The sequence below is a fragment of the Sorex fumeus genome, unplaced genomic scaffold, assembly GCF_029834395.1.
Source record: "Sorex fumeus unplaced genomic scaffold, SorFum_2.1 ptg000001l, whole genome shotgun sequence".
Classification (NCBI taxonomy): domain Eukaryota; kingdom Metazoa; phylum Chordata; class Mammalia; order Eulipotyphla; family Soricidae; genus Sorex; species Sorex fumeus.
Window position 1 is genome coordinate 2634246 of NW_026606058.1, and position 25179 is coordinate 2659424.

Sequence of the window (25179 nt, forward strand, 5' to 3'; positions counted from 1 at the left end):
CCAACGTGAGACTTGTTGTTACTGTGTCTGGCATATCGAATACGTCACGGGGAGCTTGCCAGGCTCTGCTGTGCGGGCGAGATACTCTCGGTAGCTTGCCGGGCTCTCCAAGAGGGGCAGAGGAATCGAACTCGGGTCGGTCACGTTGGCCGCTTGTAAGGCAAATGCCCTACCGCTGTGCTATCACTCCAGCCCCTCCTTAAAATAAAAATTTTTAAAGACCAAATCAGCAAAACAAAATTCTTTTACCTCATAAGGGGTCATCACAATCCACAGTTTAAGAAGCAGGCTCTAAGCCATCACTTTTATGGACACTGTCTTTTATGATTATATATAGGGGGGGGATGCAGCTCAGTGGTAGATTATATATATGGGAACCCCAAAATTGACAGGCCAATACCTTTCTTTATGTCCTTCAGACTGTTAAGAACCCAACCAGCACCTCTCAGTAGCTCTATAGCAAAACAATGCCCAAAAGTAGAGAGAGGGTATGGGGAAAACAGTCAGCCATGGAGGCTGGGGGAGGGTGGGAAAGGGGGGTTATACCGGGGATATTGATCATTGTGTTGACCCAAACATGAAAGTTTGTAACTATCTCATGGTGATTCAATAAAATTTAAAAAAAAAAAAAAGAAGAAAGGAACCCACCCATCAATCTAAAAAACTAGCCAATACCGTATCACAAAAAGCTGGTATCACAATAAGTTATAACTTCAGAAGATGATTCATTCATGAGTAATATTAGGAAATATTAAAAAGACATTCATAAATATATTTGTATTTAATAAACTGGACCTCTAATGGGGTATTTTAAGTGTTCATCTGCGAGAAAAATTAATTTTGGAAGTTTAAGTTCTCTGTTACATTTAACCAAAAATCCTTAATCCTATACTTCCTGATTTACAAATACTTCAAAACTGAAGAGTAAATTTCAGAGAGCCATGAAACCGAACCCACACATTCAACCTCTGATCTCAAATCAACCAGAATGGGGTAGCTTCCTCTGAAATGGGTGGCCCACTGCGATAGCTACAAGGCAGCCCACCCACACGGGCAGAGACATGACTAGGTGCAAGCCAGGGGGAGCTTGATCCCAAGACCTACAGACACCCAGAGCCCTGCGGGGGGCTAGACCACCGTGCAGCCAGCAGGCCTTAACCAACCAAGCATCCAACAAGAGCTATCTGTGCTAACCAGGCTGTAATCTACAGAACATCTTCTTTATATTTAAATGTTTCATTATAAGGTCTAAATACATAAAAGTAGAACACTCTAAAGAACCACCCAACATGTACGCATCAACCAGGTTTAACCATGATCAACTCGTGACCAATTTCACTTCACTATCTCCTTTATTACTCTGAAACAAGTTCTGGATCTCACGTTTTCATCTATAAATAAGCAATAGTGAAATCCCTGAGTGCCACCAGGAGTAACCCCTGAGCATCGCTGGGTGTGTCCCCCCCCAAAAAAAGGGTAAGAACTGTTTTGCTGGCTTGTTTGGGGTTTTGGGGGGTCACACCTGGCTGCGCGCAGGGCTGGCTCCAAGCTGAGCTCAGGTAGTGCTGAGAAACCAAAAGTGGTGCCAGGGATGGATCTGGGGGTCGGTCGGCCATGTGTAAGGTGGACCTCTTGAACTCTCTCTCTCTCTCTCTGGCTCCAAAGCAAGAACATTCTTAAAAAAAGAATACGAGGGCTAGATATCAGGGGCTCGAGGGTACAGTGGCAGGGCACTTGCCACTGTTGATCCAGGTTCGATTCCCGGCACCTTAGGTCTTCTGAGCCCCGTCAGGGGTGATCCCGGAGAGCAGAGCCAGGTGTGATGCCCAGCCACCCAAAAGAGTATCAACATCATTATCACTTCTAAAAAATATAATTCTGACTAAAGTTAGTAATAGGGCTGGAGCGATAGCACAGCAGTAGGGCATTTGCCTTGCGGGCAGCCAGCCTGGCCGAACCGGGTTTGATTCCTCCACCCCTCTCGGAGAGCCTGGCAAGCTACTGAGAGTGGCAGAGCCTGGCAAGCTCCCCGTGACGTATTCGATATGCCAGACCCAGTAACAACAAAGTCTCCAATGGAGACGTTACTGGGCCCACTCGAGCAAATCGATGAACAACGGGAGGGCCTTTACCTTTTTGCCTTTACCTAAAGTTAGTAATATGGCATTATGTAATTATAATTTGCTAGCAGAACAGAACTTAATGTTGTCACCCCCCCCAATAAACTCACCCACATCAGTATATGAAATGAGTATGCAAATTAACTAGATAATGGGAATCCTTTGACAACATATATGTGTGTACATACATATGTGTGTATGTAAATACTTCAGAAATTCATTTTCAACGATATCACAAAAAGTTATGTACATGGGCCAGAGGGAGAGCTAGTACAGCAACCGAGGCACTTGCCTTGCACGCCGCTGACCTGGGTTCAGTCCCTGGCATCCCATCACCCAGGAGTGACCCCTGAGCACCACTGAGTGTGGTTCCCCCAAAACACAAAAGAAGCAGAAAGTTGAATAATGGGGCTTCTCTGAAATTTCAAATACCCTGTCAAATACACAATGGCCCGTGCCGCCTTCTGCTTCTGAACGACATTTAGGGATGGCAAGGAGCTACCCCCAGTTTGGTGTGTCACTCCCAGCTGTGCTCATGGAACCACAGTGTGAGGAACGGAATCCTCGGCAAGTGGCCTAGCAGCAAGCCATGTCCCCAGCTCTCTCCTCTCTCTTTAGGGGGCACACCCAGCTGTGCTCAGGGAGGTGTACTACCTGCACGGACCGCCCGCGCTACCTCGCCAGCCCCCCTTTTTTCTAAGAATATGAATCAGATTACAAAAGGGCTCACAGAGCCCACGTGATGGATAGATCTCTTAAATTTCTTTTACTCTACAGAAGCTCCATCCATCTCTTTTTACCCCTTTAAAATTTATGGCTGGAAAAATACAGTCTAAGCAAAAACATGCATTTCCTTCACACGATTTTAACTACTAGATTTAGAAAAAGTAAATAAATTATCTTATTTATCTACACCTCAAACTTAAGCTACCCACTGACTCGAGATCCCAACTAAATATAGAAAAGGAAGGAAGAATAAGGAAGGTTGTGTTTATGTGGGATCATTCAACATCCACAAATCTAGATAACAAACAAAATTTCTATACAACGTGCACACAACCTATTTCAGAAAGTTCCTGAATGCTGCAGGCCTGAGCACTACAGGAAGAACCAGGCCCCTAGGCACTGCTCCCTCCGGTACCAAAACACCCTCAGGGATTGATCTAATCGATTCCCTGGTCTAAGTCACTCTCAAAGAAACTAGGTACTACAATCAAGCTGATTAAGAAGAAAGGAGACTGATTTGATCCCGGGCATCCCAGATGGTCTCCCGAGCCTGCCAGGAACGATCCCTGAGTGCAGAGCTGGGAGTAAGCCCTGAGCGCTGCCAGGTGTGGCCCTCCAAAATGACATGTAATTCTGGTGACCAGTCTGCATCCAATTTCTGTTGTAAATATGGGTGAACATTTTCATTTTAACCTGTTCTGAAATACATTTTGTATAGCATGTGCACAGGGCCAGGGAGAGTAACTCAAAGGGCTGGAGCATACTCTGAAAGCGTGAGGCCCAGGTTCGATCCCCGACACTGCGGGGAGCGACACACACCGTCCCTTCTACTCTCCAGCAAAGCTGGGCACGGGTTCCAGCAGAGCCACATGTGACCCCCTAACAAAGGTCTACGGTGGGCTGCGGAATCAAGAGCCCATCATTCAAGAGGTCAAGGAGACTAACCAGATAATGTCCATCTGTCATGAGCCTCAGAACTCTGGGATCAAAGAACATGTAGCAAGATTAGCTACTAGAAGAATGGTGATGGTTCATCCATCTATCTGCCTGTCTATTCCTATTTGTTTTTTAAAATTCTAAATCCCTGATACCCCATATGATCCCCAAGCTAGGCAGGAGTAAGCCCTGAGCACTACTGGGTGTGTCCCAAAACCAAAAGAGAAAGAAAAAAATGCTGATTAAAAAAAATTCTAAAGAATACCCAAGTGCCAAAAACTTTATTTTCAATGGGGGGGGGGGGGGGGGGGAGAAGGGAACCAAACCTCCAGAAATAATAAAGATTTCAGTTTGATAATACCTGAGGCTGGCAACAATACATGGTACAAACTATACAGGCAATTCGACATGGTCCACTGAAGTGTAAATGCCTGCCCCAACAACCTTACTTCCGACTGCGGATACGCCTACACAGTGGGCTCTGACGCAAACGCCTGAGTGCATTCACTCCAGCATTGTATGTAGCCAAAGAAAATCTAAGATATGCACTTCTGATGAAAATATAAATTGATGCATTTCTAGATGGGATACTGAGGAAATGTATTTATCAAAATCCTTAAAGACTGTGATGCAACTGATCCAAAAATCTAGCACTTAGAAAAGAAAAGTATGGGCCTGTAAGACAAAGTACAGAGGGTGGAGTGTTTGCCTTGTAAGCAGCCGACCTGGGTTCAATTCCCAGCACCCCATGTGGGCCCTTGAGCAATGTCAGAAGCAATTCCTGAATGCAGGGCCAGGAGTAACCCTTGAGCGTCACTGGGTGTGGCCCAAGAAAGAAGAAAGAGAAAAAGAGAGGGGGGTGGAGAGAAGGAGAGGAAGACAGAGACCCTGAGCACTGCTGGGTGCTACCCTCCCCCACCCCCGGAAATGACGGGGCTGCGAAAGAGCTCAGTGCAAAGGGGACTTGTCTCGTACACGGCTGACAGCATTTGATCCCTGACATCCCACATGGTCCCCGAGCACTGCCAGAGGTAATTTCTGAGCATCAGTGGTGTGGCCCAAAAACCAAGAAAGAAAAAAGAAGAATGGTATGTATTCTCAGAACTAAGAGTGTGAGGGAAAGATACGAGGCCATTGTTCCAGTTCCTTAAAACAACAATACTCGCTGGAGAGACAGAACAGGTGCGAAGGCACTTGCCGTGCAGGCAGCCAAGCCCAGTTGGACCCCTGGAACAGCATATGCTCCCCTAAGCACCTGCAGGAGTGAGTCCTGAGCAGAGCCGGGAGTAAGCCCTGAGCACTGCTGGGTTTGACTGAACCCAACCCCACCCCCAAATTAAATAAACAATATTGGAGTCAGAGATACAGCGCAATGGTAAAACACATGCCTCACGTGCAAGAGAACTGAGTTTGACCCCTGATACCTTAAAAAAAAGGGTTAAAAAGGAATATATCCCTTAGCACCGTATTGTTAAAAATAGCTGAGCAAGAAATGTAATCAGCAAAACTGTGCTACAAGTACCAGAAACCAGAAACCAGATCAGAGACGTGGCTCGGTGCTAAAGCTCACGGCTTGCGTGTGCGAGCGCCTGGAGTTCGATCCCGTGGGGCAAAGACTGGAGTTGGGGGGAGACAGACAAGGAGGGAGAAAAGGAAGAGTGGGGAGATAAACGGGGAGAGGGAAGGACAGGCAGGAAATATTCATTACTCATTAAGGGGGAAAAGCAGGCAAAGTGGAAGAGATTTTGTAAGATTTGTTTTTTGTGAAAAAGTAAATCATTTCATGGGTTATGGAAACAGCACAGAGAGCTGAGAGCATCTCTGCATGCGGAGGCCCAGTTTGGACCCCGGTACCACATCCCCTGCCCCTGGCTTTGTGGTCCCCCGAGCGCTGCTGGCAGCAATTCTGGAGTCCGGACCCAGAAGCAGCCTCCCAGCACCGCTGACAGTGGTCCCCAAAACAACAAGAAAATCCACTAGCACATACAGGATATGAAAGTACTTACATTACCAGGTTAAGAATTACCAACGCTAACTTCAGGTCCTGGGATCACAGTTAAACATTGTTTACTTTTTCTACAATGCACATTTTTCTTTTATTAGAAGGCTATTATAATCACTCCTCAGCGGCAATGCAATAGTTCTGTTAATGTGATTATTCTAGTTTTGCGACAAAACGTGCCAGTAACTTCTCTTTGGGGGACACGGTCACCAGAAAATAGGACTCATGACCGTAATACCTCTGTAAGCCAATAAATATACTAAAACCAATACTTTCACTGTTTCCTTCAGAGACAACCACTCTTCCTATTTTCCCACACCTAGGAACCAAAAACCAAATGAACTGGCCAGGGAAAATACAGAACAAAGTTCTGGGAAGAATTCTTAACCATCAAGAGCGACTCTTCATTCAGAAAGAAAGAAAGACAGACAGACAGACAGACAGACAGACCAGACCCTACCAGCACCAGAAGCAAAAACTCTTAATAGTCAGAAATCCTAGCTATTCATTTTGTTTCCTAGAAATCAGCAAGAAGATGCAGCGTCTCCCTGGCTGGAAGCACCGCACACACTGCTCACTCAGAACGCCGCCTACTGAATCACTTCCAGATCAGAGAAACATCAGGAAACCACTCTCCAGTGACGAGAGCCGCTGCCGTCTGAAACTAAACACGCCCATCTGTCCCGAAGACGTCCTTCTCTCACCCTCTAGCCCAGGAGCAATTTCCCAGTAATCCCACTCACCACTGTTGGCAACTAGTGTGACAAGGGTCTTCTTTGTACTGTAGCTGTTCTGGGCCCCGCTGCTACTAACGGTGGCGGAGGTAGGGAAGTGCCCAGCTACAGAAGCATGGGCAGGGATGGGCACTGGAGCTGAGACTGGCTGCTGGCTCACAGAAACTGCGGGGAAGGCGAAGTACAGTCACTTGGAGCAGGGACAGGCGACACTAAAGGACACTGCCCTGAAGCCTCCCTTTACAGACTGCTGTGGCTCTCAAGAGCCAACGAGCTGTCCACTATAAGCACAACCACTCATCGAATAGCACAGCGGCGTATCCTGATATCAACTCTGTCCTCACGCCGCCAATTCAGACACAGTGCCTTTTTCTTTTTCTTGTACCTCCTGGTGAATAAGCGAGACCAGCACTCACTAAGCCAGACTATAGTATTTTGCTTATTCAGCAGCACAACTGGTATGCACAACCACAAACATCCACAAGTCCCTGAACCTTGTCCTGTTTCAGTTCAGACCGATGCCAATGCCAAATTCAGGTCTCAAGGCAAGGAAGATTAAGAGCACGGGGTGGGGTGCAAGAGCAGGCAAGGTGACTCTTGAGAGGGCAAAGGAGCTACCACTCCCTTTCTGCATTCGGGCTCATCTCATCTTTCTGAAAGAAGCGCCAACGTGCCTACGTCTGTAAACTCTCCATGAAGGCAACCGCAAAGCCAAGTCTACTCAGTCCACAAGAGAAACCAAGTGCAAGCAGAACAAAGAAACAAGATCCTGGGAACCTGCATTTTGCCTGGGCGTATCAACGAGCGCTGACAGACACCATCACTTTGCATCGTCTGGTCAAACGCCTGCTGGACGTCTGATAAACACTGCTTAATCCAACTTTCAATTTTTTATTAATTAAAAACAGTATATCTAGCTTTGTTTCCGAAAGAGGTATTTATAGAACTAGAGCATGCCGAGAAAAGGTATAGCACCAGTGCCACTAAGAGGAACCCTTGAAGTTTTCAAAGTCCTTCTCAGCCTCACACTTGCCAATTCCATGGGCGCACTATAAGACAGGAAGTGGGTATTACCTGTAGCCGTCTTCTCCACTGAATTATAATCCTCCACTACGGAGTCCTCAATGACATCGCTGATCTTCTGCCAAGGCTCCAGCTCCTCCTCCTCACATTCCATAAACAGGTCGGTGTCCGCCATGCTACCCAGGACAAAAGAAAAAAAATGGATTAAATATGATACTAACCTTAGAATGGGACGAATAGTTTCACACACAAGACAGAACTGGCCCAAAGCAATAATACAAGGGGCGGAGCACTCGCCTTCCACGAGTAGACCTGGGTTCACTTCCCAGCACCACAAAGGGTCCCCTTGAGCACTTCCAGGACTGAGCCCTGAACAGAGTCAGTAGTCCTGAACATAAACCAGGTGTGACAAAGCAAAACAAAACACAGCATCCAATTTTTCAGCGGGTGGCCCTCCTCAGCTCTGCTTCTGAGCCTGGGGCCTTTCTGACCCAGCAGATCCCAGCCTAACAGTTAGATGCTCAGTTAGTTGCTGGGATCCAGCCACGCAATGCTGTTCTAGCCCTGTGGTACGTCAGGGCTCTCAAGGCCATGCCAGGTGGTGCTAAGGGGGCAATGCCAGGTGAGCATGAGGCCCAAGCTCTTAAGAAATAGCCTCTCGCCCAGACTCAGATTCTTGAATCTACTAGCAACTCAACACAAAGGCGCACTCTCTATTCCATCCTGTTCTCACCATTCCTAAGGGTTCAGAATGATGATGCTTATACTGGAAACCCATTTTATCCAGTCAGGAAGAATGATTTTTTTTTGGGGGGGGGGTGAGGAGGGGGTCACACCCGGCGATGCACAGGGGTTACTCCTGGTTCTGCACTCAGGAATTACTCCTGGCAGTGCTCGGGGGACCACATGGGATGCTGGGAATTGAACCTGGGTCGGCCACTTGCAAGGCCAACACCCTGCCCGCTGTGCTATCGCTCTAATCTCACAATTTCATCTTTAATGCAGGAGTACGCTATTTATTCAGCCACTGATTAAGCTGACTGAATTGGGCATGAACTCTACATTACTTTTTTAAAAAAAATTTTTTTAATTGACTATCCGTGAGAGAGACCATTACAAAGCTGTTCATAATTGGGCTTCAGTCACGCAATGATCCAGCACCCATCCCCCCACCAGCGTACATTTCCCACCACCCATGTCCCGTTTCCCTACCACCCCCCCCCCAAGACCCCGGTTCCCCAACCCCCAGCCTCCCTCTATGGGAGGCACTTTCCTTCTCGCTCTCTCTCTCCTTCTCCTTTAGAGCATTTATGGTTCGCAATCCAGGTGCTAAGAGGTCATGGTTTTTGTCCAGGGCATTCAGTATTTTTATCAGGATGGTAAGGCTGGCCACTTGGGGTACAGGTGTGACTGCCGAGGATTCCAGAAGTACACGGAGGTGGCGGGGGCAGTCATTCTGACTCCAAGAAAGATTGGAGATTTCATTCACAAAGCCCGCACCCGAATTTTCGGCAGATTGTATCTTAATGAGGTCCGTCCTGAGATGGTGGAGTCAGACGGGGGGTGTGGAGGTGACTTTGGACCATGGAAGCAAGCAGCTGCTGGGGGTTCTGCTTGGGCAGGCCCCCTAGCCAAGCTGCCCCCCTACAACTTACCCTGGTCTATTCAGCCATGCATGGGTCCAGGATTAACGGTGGCTTTTGATCGCTTTCGAAATTTGTGGGTCTCTGAAGTAAGGCTGACAAATGAACTTATACATCTGAGCCGGAGGTAGTTTGTGGGTGTGGCTCCCACATACCTAACTTTCGGCCATTTAATTTCTTGGTAAACTTGGCCCCAAGTTGTTGAGTCCGGCCAAAGACACAGTGATAATTCTGGGGTATCAGGAAGCCCCTCAGGTACACACGGACCTGCTGGCAGCACCATGCCCCCAGAACAATTTTTCAGAATAACTGCCACAGCTTCAAGGCTTCTGACTAAACTGCAGATGCGCTGCTTTCTGGCCTTGGGAGTGAGGAAGTCAGTCAGGGAGTCCTCTAAGGAGCAAATTCCAGGGACAGCCAAAAAGACCTAAAACTGAGACATGACAGAACCTGAGAAAGGATCACCCTCCGACAAGCTACGTACTGTGGTCACTGATGACAGGAATGACAGACTGAGGGGAACAAATCAAACTCCCAAGCCTACAAGTCCTTGAAAAACATACGACCAGCTCTCCTGAGGGGTCCAGGCACTGGCGTGCAGCTGGCCCAGACTCCCGAAGAGGCCTTTCCTTTCTGTTGGGGGTCCTCGCTCTCCTCAGGAAAAGCCCACTCTCTCCTAAGAATCTGCACCCTACCTCACTGAAAACTGCCTGGCTTCACCATCTGCCTTCTGCAGACATTCTCTTCTGAGTCGGAAAGACGGGACCCCAACCCCGGTGGAAACTGGGGTGAATTTTTTCTATTTCCTTGAAGAATATAACCTCGCTTCATCCCAAGCCTGGAAATGTGGCCGAGGGAACAGCTCCTACGCTTCGACAATCAAGTGGGTCTCTGGTACAGTGGGCAGGACCTTTGTGTCCCAGGCCCAGAGACGCTGTCAGTGCTCACCTACTTGGGCATTCACTAGTGAAGCACTCATTATTATTTAATTTTCTTTTTCTTTTTTTTGGGTCACACCCTGGCTGTGTACTCAGGAATTACTCCTGGCGGTGCTTGGGGGACCAGATGGGATGCCGGGGATTGAACCCAGGTCGGCTGCATGTAAGGCAAACACCCTACCCGCTGTACTATCGTCTGGTCCATACTCATTATTCTTAAAGGCTTCCATGCAATCATGAAAGAGTCAGAGCAACTCTGGCTGAACCAAAACAGAAAGGATGTGCAAATTTCTGCAGAAATTATAATTCCAAGAGAGTTTTGGGAATTTTTGTGCATGGCTGATGTCTTTCAGAGTACAAAGCAATTTTGGAACCTAAGAAAGTCCTTGGGCTAAGTTCCCTGGAAACTTGACTTGCATTCCTGAACTATGAAACATAAATATCTGGGCCGAGAAACAGGGTTTCTCAATAAACAATGAACAAATACTAAACCATATTATTGCAGAATAGTCTGCAGAAATTTCTGTAATAACTAAGAATTGTAAAGAGGCCAGGGAGATGGCTCAAAGGCGTGGAACACATGGTTTTAATGAATCCAAGGTTCAATCGTAGCCTTTGCTTGTCCCCTGAGTACTAAGCTGGGAGCAGCCCCTGAATTCACCTTGTAAAGCCCAGAAAACCAAAATAACAGCAACGATAATGATTAGAAAAGCTTCCGATGCAGGGTCAGAGCAGCAAGCAGCCAACCCAGGCTTGATCTTCAATATCCCATATGGTTCCCTGAGCACCACCAGGAATGATCCCTGAATGAAGAACCTGGAGTAAGCCCTGAGCACTTCTGGGTGCAGCCCAAAGACCCTCCCCCCAAAGTTTATCATACAACAGGCTAGGGAAGGGGATATATTACGTATAAAGCTAAAGTCCTGTATTTTGATTAATAAGGATTTCCTTTGCACGGATAACTGCTTTTAAAATCGAAATCACCATGAATTGCAAAGCTGTTTATGACTGTATTTCAGGCGTTTAATGTTCCATTAACCCCTTCCCTTCACCAGTGTTCGTTTCCCTCTGCCAGTCCCTCAGCTTGCCTCTACAACAGCCTCCTTTTTATCTCCATCACTGGTGTAGGGCTGGAGTGACAGCACAGCGGTAGGGCATTTGCCTTGCACGCAGCCAGCCCAGCTGAGCTGGGTTCGATTCCTCCGCCCCTCTTGGAGAGCCCGCCAAGCTGCCGAGAGTATCTCACCCACATGGCCAAGCCTGGCGAGCTCCCCGTGATGTATTCGATATGCTAAACACGGTAACAACAAAGTCTCACAATGGGGACGTTACTGGGCCCGCTGGAGAAAATCGATGAACAACGGGAGGACAGTGACACTGCTGTAGTGTTCCTTTCCCTGACCTATCTCCCCAACCCTCCAGGCACCCCTCCATTCTACCCCCCATTCCAGGGCCTGCTTCCTGCTGAAGACCAGTCTTCAACCTGAAGACCAGTCCTCAACCTCTTTGTTTCTATCGCCTTCGGGCATTTATGTTTCTTTATATCACATGAAGGATACAGTATCTTGATTACTCAATCTCTTGCAGTACCTGGAAATCTGCACCTAAAATGAGTCTCACCTGTCACGTTCTAATCCCAGTACTGTTACTAGTTTGTATCACACCATGATCTTAGAGTCAGCCTTTAACTGGAAAGAAGTCTAAATTACAACTTTCTTTGATTAAAAAAAAAAAGCCTACATCTCTGTAACATAAACAAAAAGTCACTGCTTCTGGCCTTCAGTATTTTTGGCTAAAGGTCAATTTCCTCATCCTGGAATGACAGAGCATCACCGCTCAAAGCCTTTACGTGGAAAGGTTCTCAGGGTCCTCAGGTCAAAAATGCTCGGGGGACCATATGGGATGCTGGGAATCGAACCTGGGTCGGCCGCGTGCAAGGCAAACGCCCTACCCGCTATGCTCCAGCCCCTTAAGTGCTCCTTTTAATACACTGATTCCAGTGTACCGCTGGTGACTCATTTGATTGGGGTTTGGCTTAATTAACCCAGATCACAGATTGTGTTAAAAGTTAGGTCTAAGTCTACAGAATGGGAAAGAATATTCGCCGAATACACATCTGACAAGGGGTTGATATCAAGGATATACAAAATACTGGTTGAACTCCACAAGAAGAAAACATCCAACCCCATCCAAAAATGGGGCAATGAAATGAACAGAAACTTTCTCAAAGAAGAAATCCGAATGGCAAAAAAGCACATGAGAAAATGCTCTACATCATTAATCATCAGGGAGATGCAGATCAAAACCACAATGAGATACCATCTCACACCTCAGAGACTGGCCCACATTCAAAAGAACAAAAGCAACCGATGCTGGCGCGGATGTGGCGAGAAAGGGACACTCCTTCACTGTTGGTGGGAATGTCCAGTGGTTCAGCCCTTCTGGAAAACAGTATGGACGATTCTCAAAAAATTAGAAATTGAGCTCCCATTTGACCCGGCAATAGCACTCCTGGGAATATATCCCAGAGAGGCAAAAATGTATAGTCGAAGTGACATCTGCACTTGTTTGTTCATTGCAGCACTCTTTACAATAGCCAGAAACTGGAAGAAACCTGAGTGCCCAAGAACAGATGACTGGTTAAAGAAACTTTGGTACATCTACACAATGGAGTACTATGTAGCTCTTAGAAAAGATGAAGTCATGAAATTTACATACAAGTGGTACAATATGGAAAGTATCATGCTAAGCGAAATGAGTCAGAAAGAGAGGGATAGACATAGAAAGATTGCATTCATCTGGGGGATATAAAGTAACAAAATAGGAGATTAATACCCAAGAATAGCTGAGATCAGCACCAGGAGGATTACTCCGTAGCTTAGTGGACAATTGGGCATTCTAGAGGAAAGGGCAGCTCAGATAGAGAAGGGAACACCAAATAAAGGGTGTTTGGTGGTCCCTCCCAGGAGGGAGGGGAGATGCATGTCGAAAGTGGACTATGGACTGAACATGTTTGCCACTCAATGCCTCTTTTGCTGATCACAACACCCAAAAGGAGAGAGAGAACAAAAGGGAATGCCCTGCCACAGTGGCAGGGGGGGATGGGGGGATGGGGGGGAGGGATATTATCCTGGTGGTGGAAAATGGGCACTGGTGGAGGGATGGGTACTTGATCGTGGTATGACCGAGATCCAAGCACAAAAATTTGTAAATCTACAACTGTACTTCATGGTGTTTCACTAATAATAAAAAAATTTTTTTAAAAAATGAATAAAAAAAATTTAAAAAAATTATACTTTAATAAAACTACAAAATTAAAAAAAAAAAGTTAGGTCTAACTTGCCATAACCACACCGCCAGACCCAGCGCCAGGCTGTTTCACTCGGGACACCCCAGAGGGGGGTGGGTGAGAACCTTCCCCACCCCAAGGGACCCAGCTCCGCAGCCGAAAATCTCCAGAACTCAACCGCTGCCCTGCTCACAGCCGCTCTCTGCACACTGTGACCAAGCCTCACCCTTGTGAACCTATTCACGGCGGCGCCACACTTCGTAAGACACACCCTACCCATATTCCAAGAGTACCGCACCACATCTGATAGGGTTCAAAGTAGGAGGTAACCAATCTTAAAGAAAAATATCTCTTTTTTACAGATATGTATGTATATGTATATAAAAACACACAAGGCTCAACTTTTAACATGTTAGTGATCTCTTATAGGGGCTTAACGGCCCCTTGGTGAAGTACAGCCATCTTCACACTCTTTCCTCTACGGACACCCTTTTGTAGCATTTTCAATGGTTGTTCATAACAAACAATACAAAATACCTTATTTCCGTTCTGACTTAGGGCAGGGATTGGGGATCGGGAAGGAAACATCTGAAATGTGGTAGTAGGAAGGTGTAATGGTGGAGGGATTGATGTTTGAATATTAAAAATAATCAAATATTGTGAACTACTTTATGAAATCAAAATGTTTTTTTAAAAGTTAGGTCCAAATGCACTTGTAACCTGATTCTAGCTAGGCTCCAATATCCTATCTTTTCAAACCAAAACCACAAGGGGGAGAACAGAAAAGAACAATAGCTAAGGAATCAACCTAAATGTGTATGTTTCGTATTAATACACACAATGTTAGCAAGAAACGGAATTAAAAATGAAACGCGAGACAGTTCAGCAGACAGGGCACTTGCCTCGAAGGTGGCTGGCCCGCTTCCGTCCCCAGCATGTTCTCCCGAGAATCAACAGAAAACGATCCCTGAGCAGAGCCAGGAGTAAGTCCTGAGCACCATCAGGCGTGACCCCAAAACAAATTAAAATAATAAAACTAAAATGAACTCAAATACATATTGCAGGGTTCGTGTTTTATCACGTAGGTTCAGGATACCATATAAAACTTTTTTCTAATTAAATTTATGCCACAGGCCATCTGCAATGTAGCTTTAAGAGCCCATTGGCCAAGGTAAGTACCAAATGCCCAAGAGAATAAATTTAAAGAGTAAATGGTAACTTTTACACATGAGAGACGTATTTTCAGCTACGACCAACAGTTGCAAACAGCTCCATAATGAATGATGAGCTATGAGTGAACTTGTCTCTGGAATAAGTAGAACTAACTCAGAGCAAATTGTTGGTTGTGGATGTTTTTTTTAATATTTAAAAAAATACTTTATATTTTAGAATATTAATAATGAAATATTGTATCTAAAAGACCCATTCTTTTGTCTCAAGCATTTATAGTCTTTATGAAGCTGCAGTTCCTTCCATCTGACTGTCAAAGTCAAGTTATTCTCCCATGAAAAAGATACTCTGAAACAGGAAAGGAGACATTTGAAAAGATGGCATACAGGGGTTTGTTCACAAGTGAGAAAGATTCCTCAGATAACCCCACTTGTAATCTGTCAGTGTTAACCCACCCCCACAAAAGTTACCAGTTCTGACCTAAACTTTATTTGATAATGTGATGATCTCTGTCAGTTCAGTACCTCTAAGCTCAGTGTAAAAAGTTACCTTGACAAAATAGGAGACCAACACCCAAGAATGGCCAAGATTAGTACCAGGAATTTTACTCCATGGCTTGGAGGCCAACCACACATGCTAGGGGAAAAGGGAGCTCAGATAGAGAAGGGAGCACCAAATAAAGGTGTTGGGAGGATCCTCCCAGGATGAGAGATGCATGCTGAAAGTAGACTATAGACCAAACATGATTGCCACTCAGTGCCTCTTTTGCAAACCACAACACTCAAAAGGAGAGAGAGAACAAAAGGGTATGCCCTGCCACAGAAGCAGGGTGGGATGGGGGGTTGGGGGGTGGGAGGGATACTGGGATCCGTGGTGGTGGGAAATGGGCACCGGTGGAGGGATGGGTATTTGATCATTGTATAATTGAAACCCAAGCACAAAAATTTATAAGTCTACAACTGTACCTCATGATGTCTCACTAATTAAAAAAAAAAGTTACCTTGAAAAGACAGGTCACACACACACACACACACACACAAAAACAGGTCACACCACAAGAAAGCTAGCAATCTAAACCCAACAATTAGCAAACTCAGTATAAAAACTGCAAATTTATGGCCCCAAGAGAGAGGACAGCAGGAAGGCCTCTTGCTCACGACTGACCCAGTCTTTCTCAATCGATCACCCCTTTATCACCAACTGGAACTAGTCTATTCTTTTTTCAAAATGCACAAATTTGGGGCTGGAGTGATAGCACAGCGGGGAGGGCGTTTGCCTTGCACGCAGACGACCCGGGTCTGATTCCCAGCATCCCATATGGTCGCCTGAGCACAGCCAGGAGTAGTTCCTGAGTGCATGAGCCAGGAGTGGCCACTGTGCATTGTTGGGGGTGACCCAAAAAGCACAAATTCTACTAGCTACTCTGGGACCCAATCACAGCAAGTGCCGTCATTCTTTCCCTCTTGAATCTTTTGTTTTCAACATTTAAGCTTATTTATCAATTGTTATGAAAACACGATCAAAACATGCTTAACTGCCTTGTTCTGCAGTTATTTTCCAGTCCCCTCTTGCCACGAAGGAGGTCACGCATTTCAGCCGTGGTGCTGAGGGGTTCCTGACTGGGCCTCATGCAGGCAAGGCCAGGTTGCCCTGCCACCGATCTTCACTGATATTTTAAGTGTTCTATTCTGGTGAGTGGCAATTTCTCCTGACACAGCCCTTAGTAGTATAGTATAAAATACCTGTTTGAGGGACTGGAGCACTAGCACAGCAGGTAGGGTGTTTGCCTTACATGAGGCCAAACCAGGTTCAATTCCCAGCAACCCATATGGTCCCCTGAGCACCGCCAGGGGTAATTCCTGAGCGCAGAGCCAGGAGGAACCTCTGTGCATCGCTGGGTGTGACCCAAAAAGAAGAAGAAAAAAAAAAAAAAAGACCGTAAAATACCTGTTTGATAGTTCCTGACAGTCCAGACTCATATCACAGCTGTGTCTTGACCCACACGTAGAACCTGCCATTTCTCCAGAGCCCTCCCTCCTCCGGGCAGAGAATGATATTCCCCATCTCCACCACCTTCGAGATGCTGGGGCCATCTGCTCATTTTATTTATTTTTGATCTGGGCCATACTAGAAGGTGCTCAGGGACTACTGGGGGGGCGGGGGGAACATTACTCAGCCATCCTAATTTTAGGTCATTTGATAGAAAACTTCCATATCCACAAATAACTTGTCTTAAAACTTAAAAAAAAAAAACTTTCTTCGGAATTTTTTATGCTATTTTAGTCTTGTACCTTAGAGTTATCAACAATTCTCATTATTTCCACACTTCCCCTGCTGGCTCTATGTATTTGCTCTCCTACTCCAAGATTCCTTAATGTCTCCTGATTAACATAGTTTACATATAGCTACAAAAATTAAGAACAATCAAAGGTTAGCAAAGGAGGCACATTTTGTTTTACTCAAGTCTTTTCATAAACATTCATTGGGGGGGACCATGCCGAGAGTCGCTAGGAGTTACTGACAGTTCTGGAGTGGCGTGTGGTGCTAGGGATGGACCGGGTCCGTCATAGCAAAGCAAGCGACCCCTGCAATGTCCCTCTGGCCAACGATTATTTCTCAAGACTTATCTTTGGGACAGACAGCAGCAGGCAGTAGCAGAGGAAAGGAATTTGCCACGCATGCGGCTGCAACCCCGGTGCAAATTCCCAGCGCCACATGCTGTTCTTAAGCACCTCGGCTGAGACATCTCTCCTGAGCAGAGCCAGGAATAATTCCCTGAACACCACCAGGTGTGGCCCCAAACAAAAACAAAAAACCTGCTCTTTCTTGTATACTAAGATATTTGAATACTAAAGTACTCCAAGGTATTCTTAGTACTCTTTTGTGAATACTTAGGTATGCCTTGGTATTCATCAAAGATATCAAAATTCTCTAATAATAAAAACCGATCCATAGAACATAGCTAGTAAGGTTCTTTTATTAACATACACACAGAGTAAAAAAAGTAAAGTCACAACCACCACCTAAGAGAAAAACACCAAGGGGCTGAGGAGATTGCACAGCAGGACAGATCATCTGCCTTGCACGTGATTGACTTGGGTTCGATCCAGGAGCCTCATATGGCCCCCGAGTGAATCAGGAGTGATCCCTGAGCACAGAACCAGTAAGCCCTGAGCACCAGCAGGTGTGACACCAAAATCAAAACCAAAATCAAAATCGAACCAAAAGCAAAACGTTACCCTAACACTGCTTGATCCCCCAGGCTGAGTCAGGAACAATCCCCCAGCAATGAGTGGGCAATAGTACAATATCGCCATCTCGAGCTGCAGCCTAAATGCCCCCCAACTAAATTAAGGTTTTCCAGCAAGCAAACTGGATATGAGGGCAGAAGGGAGAATTAGGGCAAAAGACCTATAATGATTGAGTTTCAAATTTCTTGATCACTTGACATCCCGTCATTCATCGATTTGCTCGAGCAGGCGCCAGTAATGTCTCCATCTGTCCCTGTCGCGTGCTAGTGTAGCCCAATGGTGTCTGCTCATTCTAGGAACACGAAGAGCCTCAAACCAATCGTTCAGGGTCTTGACAAAGAAGTCTGACCATCTCGTAGGTGGGCGGCCACACAATCTTTTGACGTCCCATGGAATCCAGCCGGTAATGGCTCTAGTCCAGCGGTCATCTCCAAATCTCATTACGTGTCCAGCCCATCTGATTTTCAACACCTTGGCAAATGAAACAGCATCCCTGATTCTTGATCGTCGACAGAGGTCGGAACTCTGGATTCTCTCACTGGAGTGAAGCATGATACTCGAAGCATAGCTCTTTCAATTCCTCTTTGGGGGACCCGAATAGCTTTCTCATCCTGTCTGCGTAGGGCCCAGGTCTCTGAGGTGTATGTTAGTGGAGTCGAAGAGATGTGCCTGGAGCTGGAGGTTCTTTGTCCTCTTAACAACTTTGATGCTCTTGAAGGTGTTCCAAGCCGCTCTCTTCTTCCTGCGCAACTCAGGTGCCAGGTCATTCTTCATGTTGACTTCTCGACCTAGGTACACATAACTGTTGCATTTGGAGACATTCGTTCCACTGAGAGAGAATGGAATGTCAGGAACAAGACCGTTTATCATAAACATTGTCTTCGTGAGATTCAGCTGTAGTCTGACCTTTCCACACTCACAGTCGGCCAGCATTTGAGCCACTTGGCTAATGTTTGGTGTTATTACAACAATGTCATCAGCAAAATGGAGATGGTGTAGTTGCTGACCGTCTATCTTCACTCCCATTCCTTCCCATTCCAGTCATCGCATGACGTTCTCGAGGGTGGCACTGAAGAGTTTCGGTGAAATGGTATCACCCTGCCGAACCCCTCTCTTGACATTGATGATCACTTCCTTGTAGAATGGTGAGATCCTGGTAGTGAATCTGTAATCCAGTTCATGGAGGATCCTGATGTTGAGTTTGAACACCCTGTTTGGCTAGGGCTTTGATGACTGCTTCAGTCTCAACAGAATCAAAGGCCTTCTTTAAATCAATGTACGTTAGAGCAGCATCTTGAATTCCCGAGAAACCTCAATGAGCATGGCTATTGTGTGGATATGGTCGATGGTGCTGAATCCTTTGCGGAACCCGGCTTGCTCGCATGGTTGTCCTTCATCTAGTGTTCTGCCAATCCTATTCAGGATGACTTGAGTGAAAATCTTGTAGACGACAGACAACAGGCAGATCAGGTGATAGTTGCCAATGTCATGGATGTCTCCCTTCTTGTACAGTAGTATGGTCCTGCTAGTTTTCCATTGGGACGGAACCTTGCATTCAGACAGGTAGCGTGTGAAGAGCTGAGCCAGTGTATTGAGTACTGACGACAGGTTCTTCAGGTGTTCGGGTCTGACCTTGTCTGGGCCTGGTGCTTCTTTACCGACGAAATGGAGTGTCGGATTTCGGAAGGGAGAACACTGGGAACAACATATCCATCCTGTGGAATTTAGTATGTGGGTAGGTGGACGTGGCTATCAAAGAGATCCAAGTAGAAGTCATGGAGAATCTTCTCCGTTGCCCTTCTGGAAGATGTGATAGATCCATCGGGATGTCGGAGGGCAGTCATCTCGGTCTTGTAGCTGGCGAAGGACAGGCTGGTGCTGCGAATGCTTTTCCCGGCTTCTGCCGCATCTACCAGCACTGCTGCTCTTTTCTCTTTGAGGTCTTCCTTTATCACTTCTCTGCACTGCCTTGCGAGCTCGGACATTCACTTGCGGTTGCCTGAGGCAAGCTCCAAGCCACATTGCAAATGAGCTCAAGAGTCTTTAAAGACAGGAGTAATGGCTTTCTCTCCCTCGGTGTTCCTCGCACAATCATGGAGGTGCTGAACCAGTCATTGTATTCTCTGTCAATGTCATCAATGATGGCATTCCCATGTTGCTGCAATAGTGCCAAAGAGCTCCCAGTTGGTGGTCATTCTGGGAGCTCTCTTCTTCTTCACAGTCCTTTCTCCCCGCTCCGTGAAGTAGAATTTTGCACGAAGGAGATGGTGGTCCAATCCCATTTGGAATTTTGGGACAAGAGCAACATCGGTCAGGCAAAACCTTCGACTGAATATGATGTGGTCAACTTCATTGTGGAATTGTCCACCGGGAGACTCCCATGTCTAACGTTTAGATTTGGCCTTCTGGAACTACACATCGACATGATGAACTCAGCCAGTTTCTCACCCTGTTCATTCCATTCTAGGCCATGGGTCCCGACGTGGAGTTCTCCGATTGACCTTCTCCATCCTATCTTGGCATTAAAATCTCCGACAATGATCTTGTAGAAGGTGTAGTCCTCTTTATAGAACTTCTCCAGCTCCATGTAGAACTTCTCAATTTCTCCTTCATCATAATTGGATATTGGTGCATAGACAACGAAGATAGAAACTGCCGGCAGTGAGCCACATCTATTCAACTGTAATCGTCCGATTTGGGTCGTTAGGCATTCAAATGAAACAATGCTCATGACCAAGTTCGTGTTGACGAGGACACCAACACTACCAATGCCTCTTTTGTCGCACGTTCCAAGGAACAGTATCTTCTCCAGGGTCGAAAACGGCGCAATGTGATTGATGCCATCTCATCTCGGTCAGACTAATGATGTCGTACTTGATCTTCTGCGCTTGTACCATCAGGTCCTCGATGGATGCAATTGATGCCAGCGTAAGTGCATTTAAAGTACAGACAGTCATTTTAGTCCTTCTTCATTTTGGCAGCCTAGTTCAGCCTTGCGATTTTATCATCTCCTTCCTCATCCTTCTTAACGCTGCCATATTGGTGGCTCTTTTAGGGTCAGGGGAATGAGATCCATTTTATTTACTGGTTTTGGCATATCAGATACGCTATGGATAGCTTGCTTTCAAATTTCTATATCAAGAAAATTATATATAGAGCTAAAAAAAAAACCACCTCTATCATGCCAGTTTTGTCAAACCCACATCTGAGAGTCCAAATATGCTGAATGTTTGACAACAGTACAGACATCGCTTACATAAAGGAACATTTTCGCTCATTAGAACATCATGGAGGAATTTTCCCAGACACCAATGAACCTTTGCTGTTCTGTGTTTAGCAGCTACTGCTCAGGGTGTTACTTGAGATCCCTCATGCCAGGGATCTGAATCATGCAATACAAGTGCAAGATTCCTTTGAGCTATCTCCTGGCCCCTGCCAACAGATTTTTATCCAACTTATTGGTACTCAAATAAAGGCAATCTGAACCCCAGCAGACAGCAGCAACGTCCAGAGACATTTCTGGTACTCGTAATGGGGGTGAGTGGTTGAATCCAGGCCTCCCACAAGCAGATATACACCAGGGGGGGCTGGAGCGATAGCACAGCGGGTAGGGGGTTTGCCTTGCACGCAGCCGACCCGGGTTCTATTCCCAGCATCCCATATGGTCCCCTGAGCACCACCAGGAGTAATTCCTGAGTGCATGAGCCAGGAGTAACCCCTGTGCATCGCCGGGTATGACCCACAAAAAAAAAAAGTGTTAAAAAAATATATATGTACACCAGCCCTTTGAGCTAGTTCCCTGGCCTAAAGACAATTTCTTTTCAAGAAGATGGAGCGATAGGACAGTGGGGAGGGCCCACACCCCACATAATCCTCCAAGCACAACCAGGAGCAAGCCCTGAGCATCACCAGGTATAGGCCCCCCAAAACAAAAGTACAGGAAAAAAAACATTTACTCTTTGTAACAGTGAAGTGGAGCAAAAGTCCCATGAACCTTCAAATAGTCATATCCTTAGACAGAGAGAACTTTCCTAAGATTCATATACATCGAGTTCATTTCACCCACAAACGTATCCAATCTATTTTACCTTTGTATTGACAGTTTTTGTCATTCTTGACAAAATATGTGATTTCTTCTGATAAAACTGGGACATCACGTTCATTTTCTAAAATTGTAGTTACTATGAAAGCTTTCTCTTTCTGGGGAGAGGCCTCCCAGGCTGTGCTCAGGATACTGTACTCTGCAGGCCTGACCCAGAACCCCAGCCCAGGTGCTGGGGTTACAGAGTTCCATACCCAGCAGGGATCGGGCTGAGCACCATTAGATGGAGCTCCAGGTCCAGCACAGGTGTAAGGCAAGCACCGTGGTACCTTGTTTCCCTTGCCTGCAACAGCGTTATTTGCTGTTATCACTACTGATGACATCACTGGTGAATCAGTTTTTTGGAAATAAGTTTCCAAAGTCTCTAATCTTATCTCCACTTCTAAAGTGTCTGGTCTATAATTCTCCAATGGATTGCTTCTGTTAAATGTTAAATCTTCTTGCCCTCTAAACTTTTTTTTGGGGGGGGGCACCTGGCAGTGATTAGAGGCTACTCCTGGCCCTGGGCTCGGGGCTCACTCCCATCCCTATTCAGGGAACCACATGCACTACCAGAAATGGAACTGTGGCTAGTTGCTTACAAGGCCAGCACCTGGGCTCCTAGACTCTCTCTCCAGTCCCTCAACTTTTAACTCATCTTTTCGGCGGGCAGGAATGTGAACTATTTCCCTGCTTCTCAAAGTCGTATTGTTATATATGAACTCCAAACTACACAGGTATCTCTTACTTAAAAGTCAAAGATTATGACTGTGATAAGTTTAAACAGAAAATTGTTAGCCAGTAATCCAAACTTACCAGCTTACAGGCTTTTTCTATGACTTTCGTGTTGAAAACAAGAAACACCACTCTCAATAAAGATCACCCTGACTCCAGCATTTGAGTTTCATTCTCAGGAACCAGGGACATAGCTAAGGGAATGGGAGGGAATATACCTCCGTACATAAGGCAGGCTCTGGCATTGATTCCTGGGCTGGAGCGATAGCACAGCGGGTAGGGTGTTCGCCTTACAAACGGCCAATATGGCCGACCCGAGTTCGATTCCTCCGCCCCTCTCGGAGAGCCCGGCAAGCTACTGAGAGTATTCGATATGCCAGACACAGTAACAACAAAGTCTCCAATGGAGACGTTACTGGGCCCGCTCGAGCAAATCGACGATCAACGGGAGGGCCTTTTACCCCCTACCCTAAGTCCAAGATAAACTCCCAAGGTTCAGGAAACACAACAGTAGTTGAGGGAAGGCAACTGGCTAAAAGATGGTTAAGATTTAGTTCGAGAACACTGTGAAAAAAAAAAAGACAAATTCACAAGATAGGCCATTGTGTTTATTTAAGGAAATAAGCAACCAATATAGCAGTCTATAATATGAACGTCTTTTTAAAAATGTCATCACTCACAGACATACACAAAGCCAGAAGACCACACAGAATGTTTAAAAAGCAGAAAAATGAAAGTATAGCGGGTATGGCGCTTGCCTTGTATGCAGCCAACCTTAGTTCATCCCCAGCAGCCCATAAGGTCCCCTGAGACCTGCCAGGAGTGATTATCAAGTGCTCGGGGGGTGAGGAGGGGGTGAGGCTGAGGAGCAGAAGAGAAGGAAACGCAACACGTGATTACTGTGTTCCAGTTTATAGAAGAGCTATGATGTTTTTGAACAACTGGCACGTTAGCAAGCTATTTAAGGATGATTTTAAGTTTTCTTGGGGCTGGAGTGATAGCACAGCAGTAGAGCATTTGCCTTGCACGCAGCCAGTCCAGCCGAGCCGGGTTCGATTCCTCTGCCCCTCTCAGAGAGCCCGGCAAGCTACCAAGAGTGTCTCGCCCGCACGGCAGAGCCTGGCAAGCTACCCATGACATACCCGATATGCCAAACACAGTAACAACAAGTCTCCAATGGAGACGTTACTGGGCCCGCTCGAGCAAATCGATGAACAACGGAGGACCGTGACCGTGATATAGAAAGGATCAATGTATGAGTTACACAGGAGAACCTATCTGGAATAGACAGGAATGACGTTCAGAGGTACAGCACCTGTCTCCCACTTGGGAGGTGATGGTCTTCGGCCCCAGCAAAATAGAACAAAACACACGAACAAAATAAGAACATAATCTGGAACAGGAAAAATGTTTCAAGGGAAAAAACAGAATAATACTATGCTCTCTTGTTCCAGGTGAGGAAAGCCCTATCACAGTCATCAAAACAGGAATATGTGTGTTCAAGATTTTTGGCTTCAAAGTGAATTCCAGAAAACTTACAGGACTCAAGTTTTACTATGGATATAAGACAAATTATTGTTAAACCTACTTTAGTCTTTTGGATAGTCCACTTTGTCACAGAATCTGACAGTTGTAGAACCTCCTAAATGAGTCACAATGTTGTCTGCTGTTGTTTTCCTGGTGCTGAAATAAATACACAACCCCACAGCCAAAAGCCAGGTGTTTCAACACTAGATTTAAGTAAAAATAATCTAAATCTGGGGCTGGAGAGATAGCACAGCGGGTAGGGCGTTTGCCTTGCACGCAGCCGACCCGGGTTCCCAGCATCCCATATGGTCCCCTGAGCACCACCAGGAGTAACTCCTGAGTGCAGAGCCAGGTGTGACCCCCCCCAAAAAATTTAAAAATCTAAATCTAATATTCCTCAAACAGTTCACCTAGCTACCAGCAAAATTCAAATAAAAACACTATCAAGTACTCAAATATTAGTTATATGCTTACTAAAAAAATAAAGCATTAAACTCATTTTTTAAAAAAAAAAAGTCAAAATTCTTCAGTCCTTCTCCCATGAAAAGCTTTTTCACTGACAACATTGTCTAAATTCATTCGTACTTTTTAGCTTAACCCCACTAAATATTAGCGATACTTCAATTTAATTTCCTCTCTCTATGCTCCCCTCACATGTGAAAATAAGTTTCTGTGGTCATGGTTCTATGTCACAAAGTCAACTACCAAAGCTTATAATGCTGATATCATGACAAAGACATCCACTAACCCTGGGCTTATAATTTCGTTTGCCCCACCCACTGGTGCCTGGGAGACCACGTGAGGCCAGTGCGCCGGGGTCCCCGTGCTCCAGTTTGCATTGAAATCTCTAAGTTCAACACTGTTAATAAAAAGAACATGTAAGGGGAAAAAAAATTAAGACATCATCTAAAATGCATTTTGTTTTATTGTCATATGGCTAACCACTATAATGTGCTATATTCTTATCTCGATGAAGTCTCACAAATTATAGCTTCTAAATAACA

At 45.8% G+C, this 25179-nt stretch overlaps 1 protein-coding gene across 2 annotated transcripts in view; it reads right to left on the reverse strand.

Annotated features, from left to right (window-relative positions):
* Window positions 1-25179, reverse strand: part of POGZ (pogo transposable element derived with ZNF domain) — a 50462-nt gene that overhangs the window by 22206 nt on the left and 3077 nt on the right. For both annotated transcript variants that reach the window (XM_056117485.1, XM_056117471.1), the window contains exon 2: window positions 7593-7717. In XM_056117485.1, coding sequence (XP_055973460.1) covers window positions 7593-7716 — 124 coding nt within the window. In that variant the 5' untranslated portion in view covers window position 7717. The remainder of the gene's footprint in view (window positions 1-7592; window positions 7718-25179) is intronic.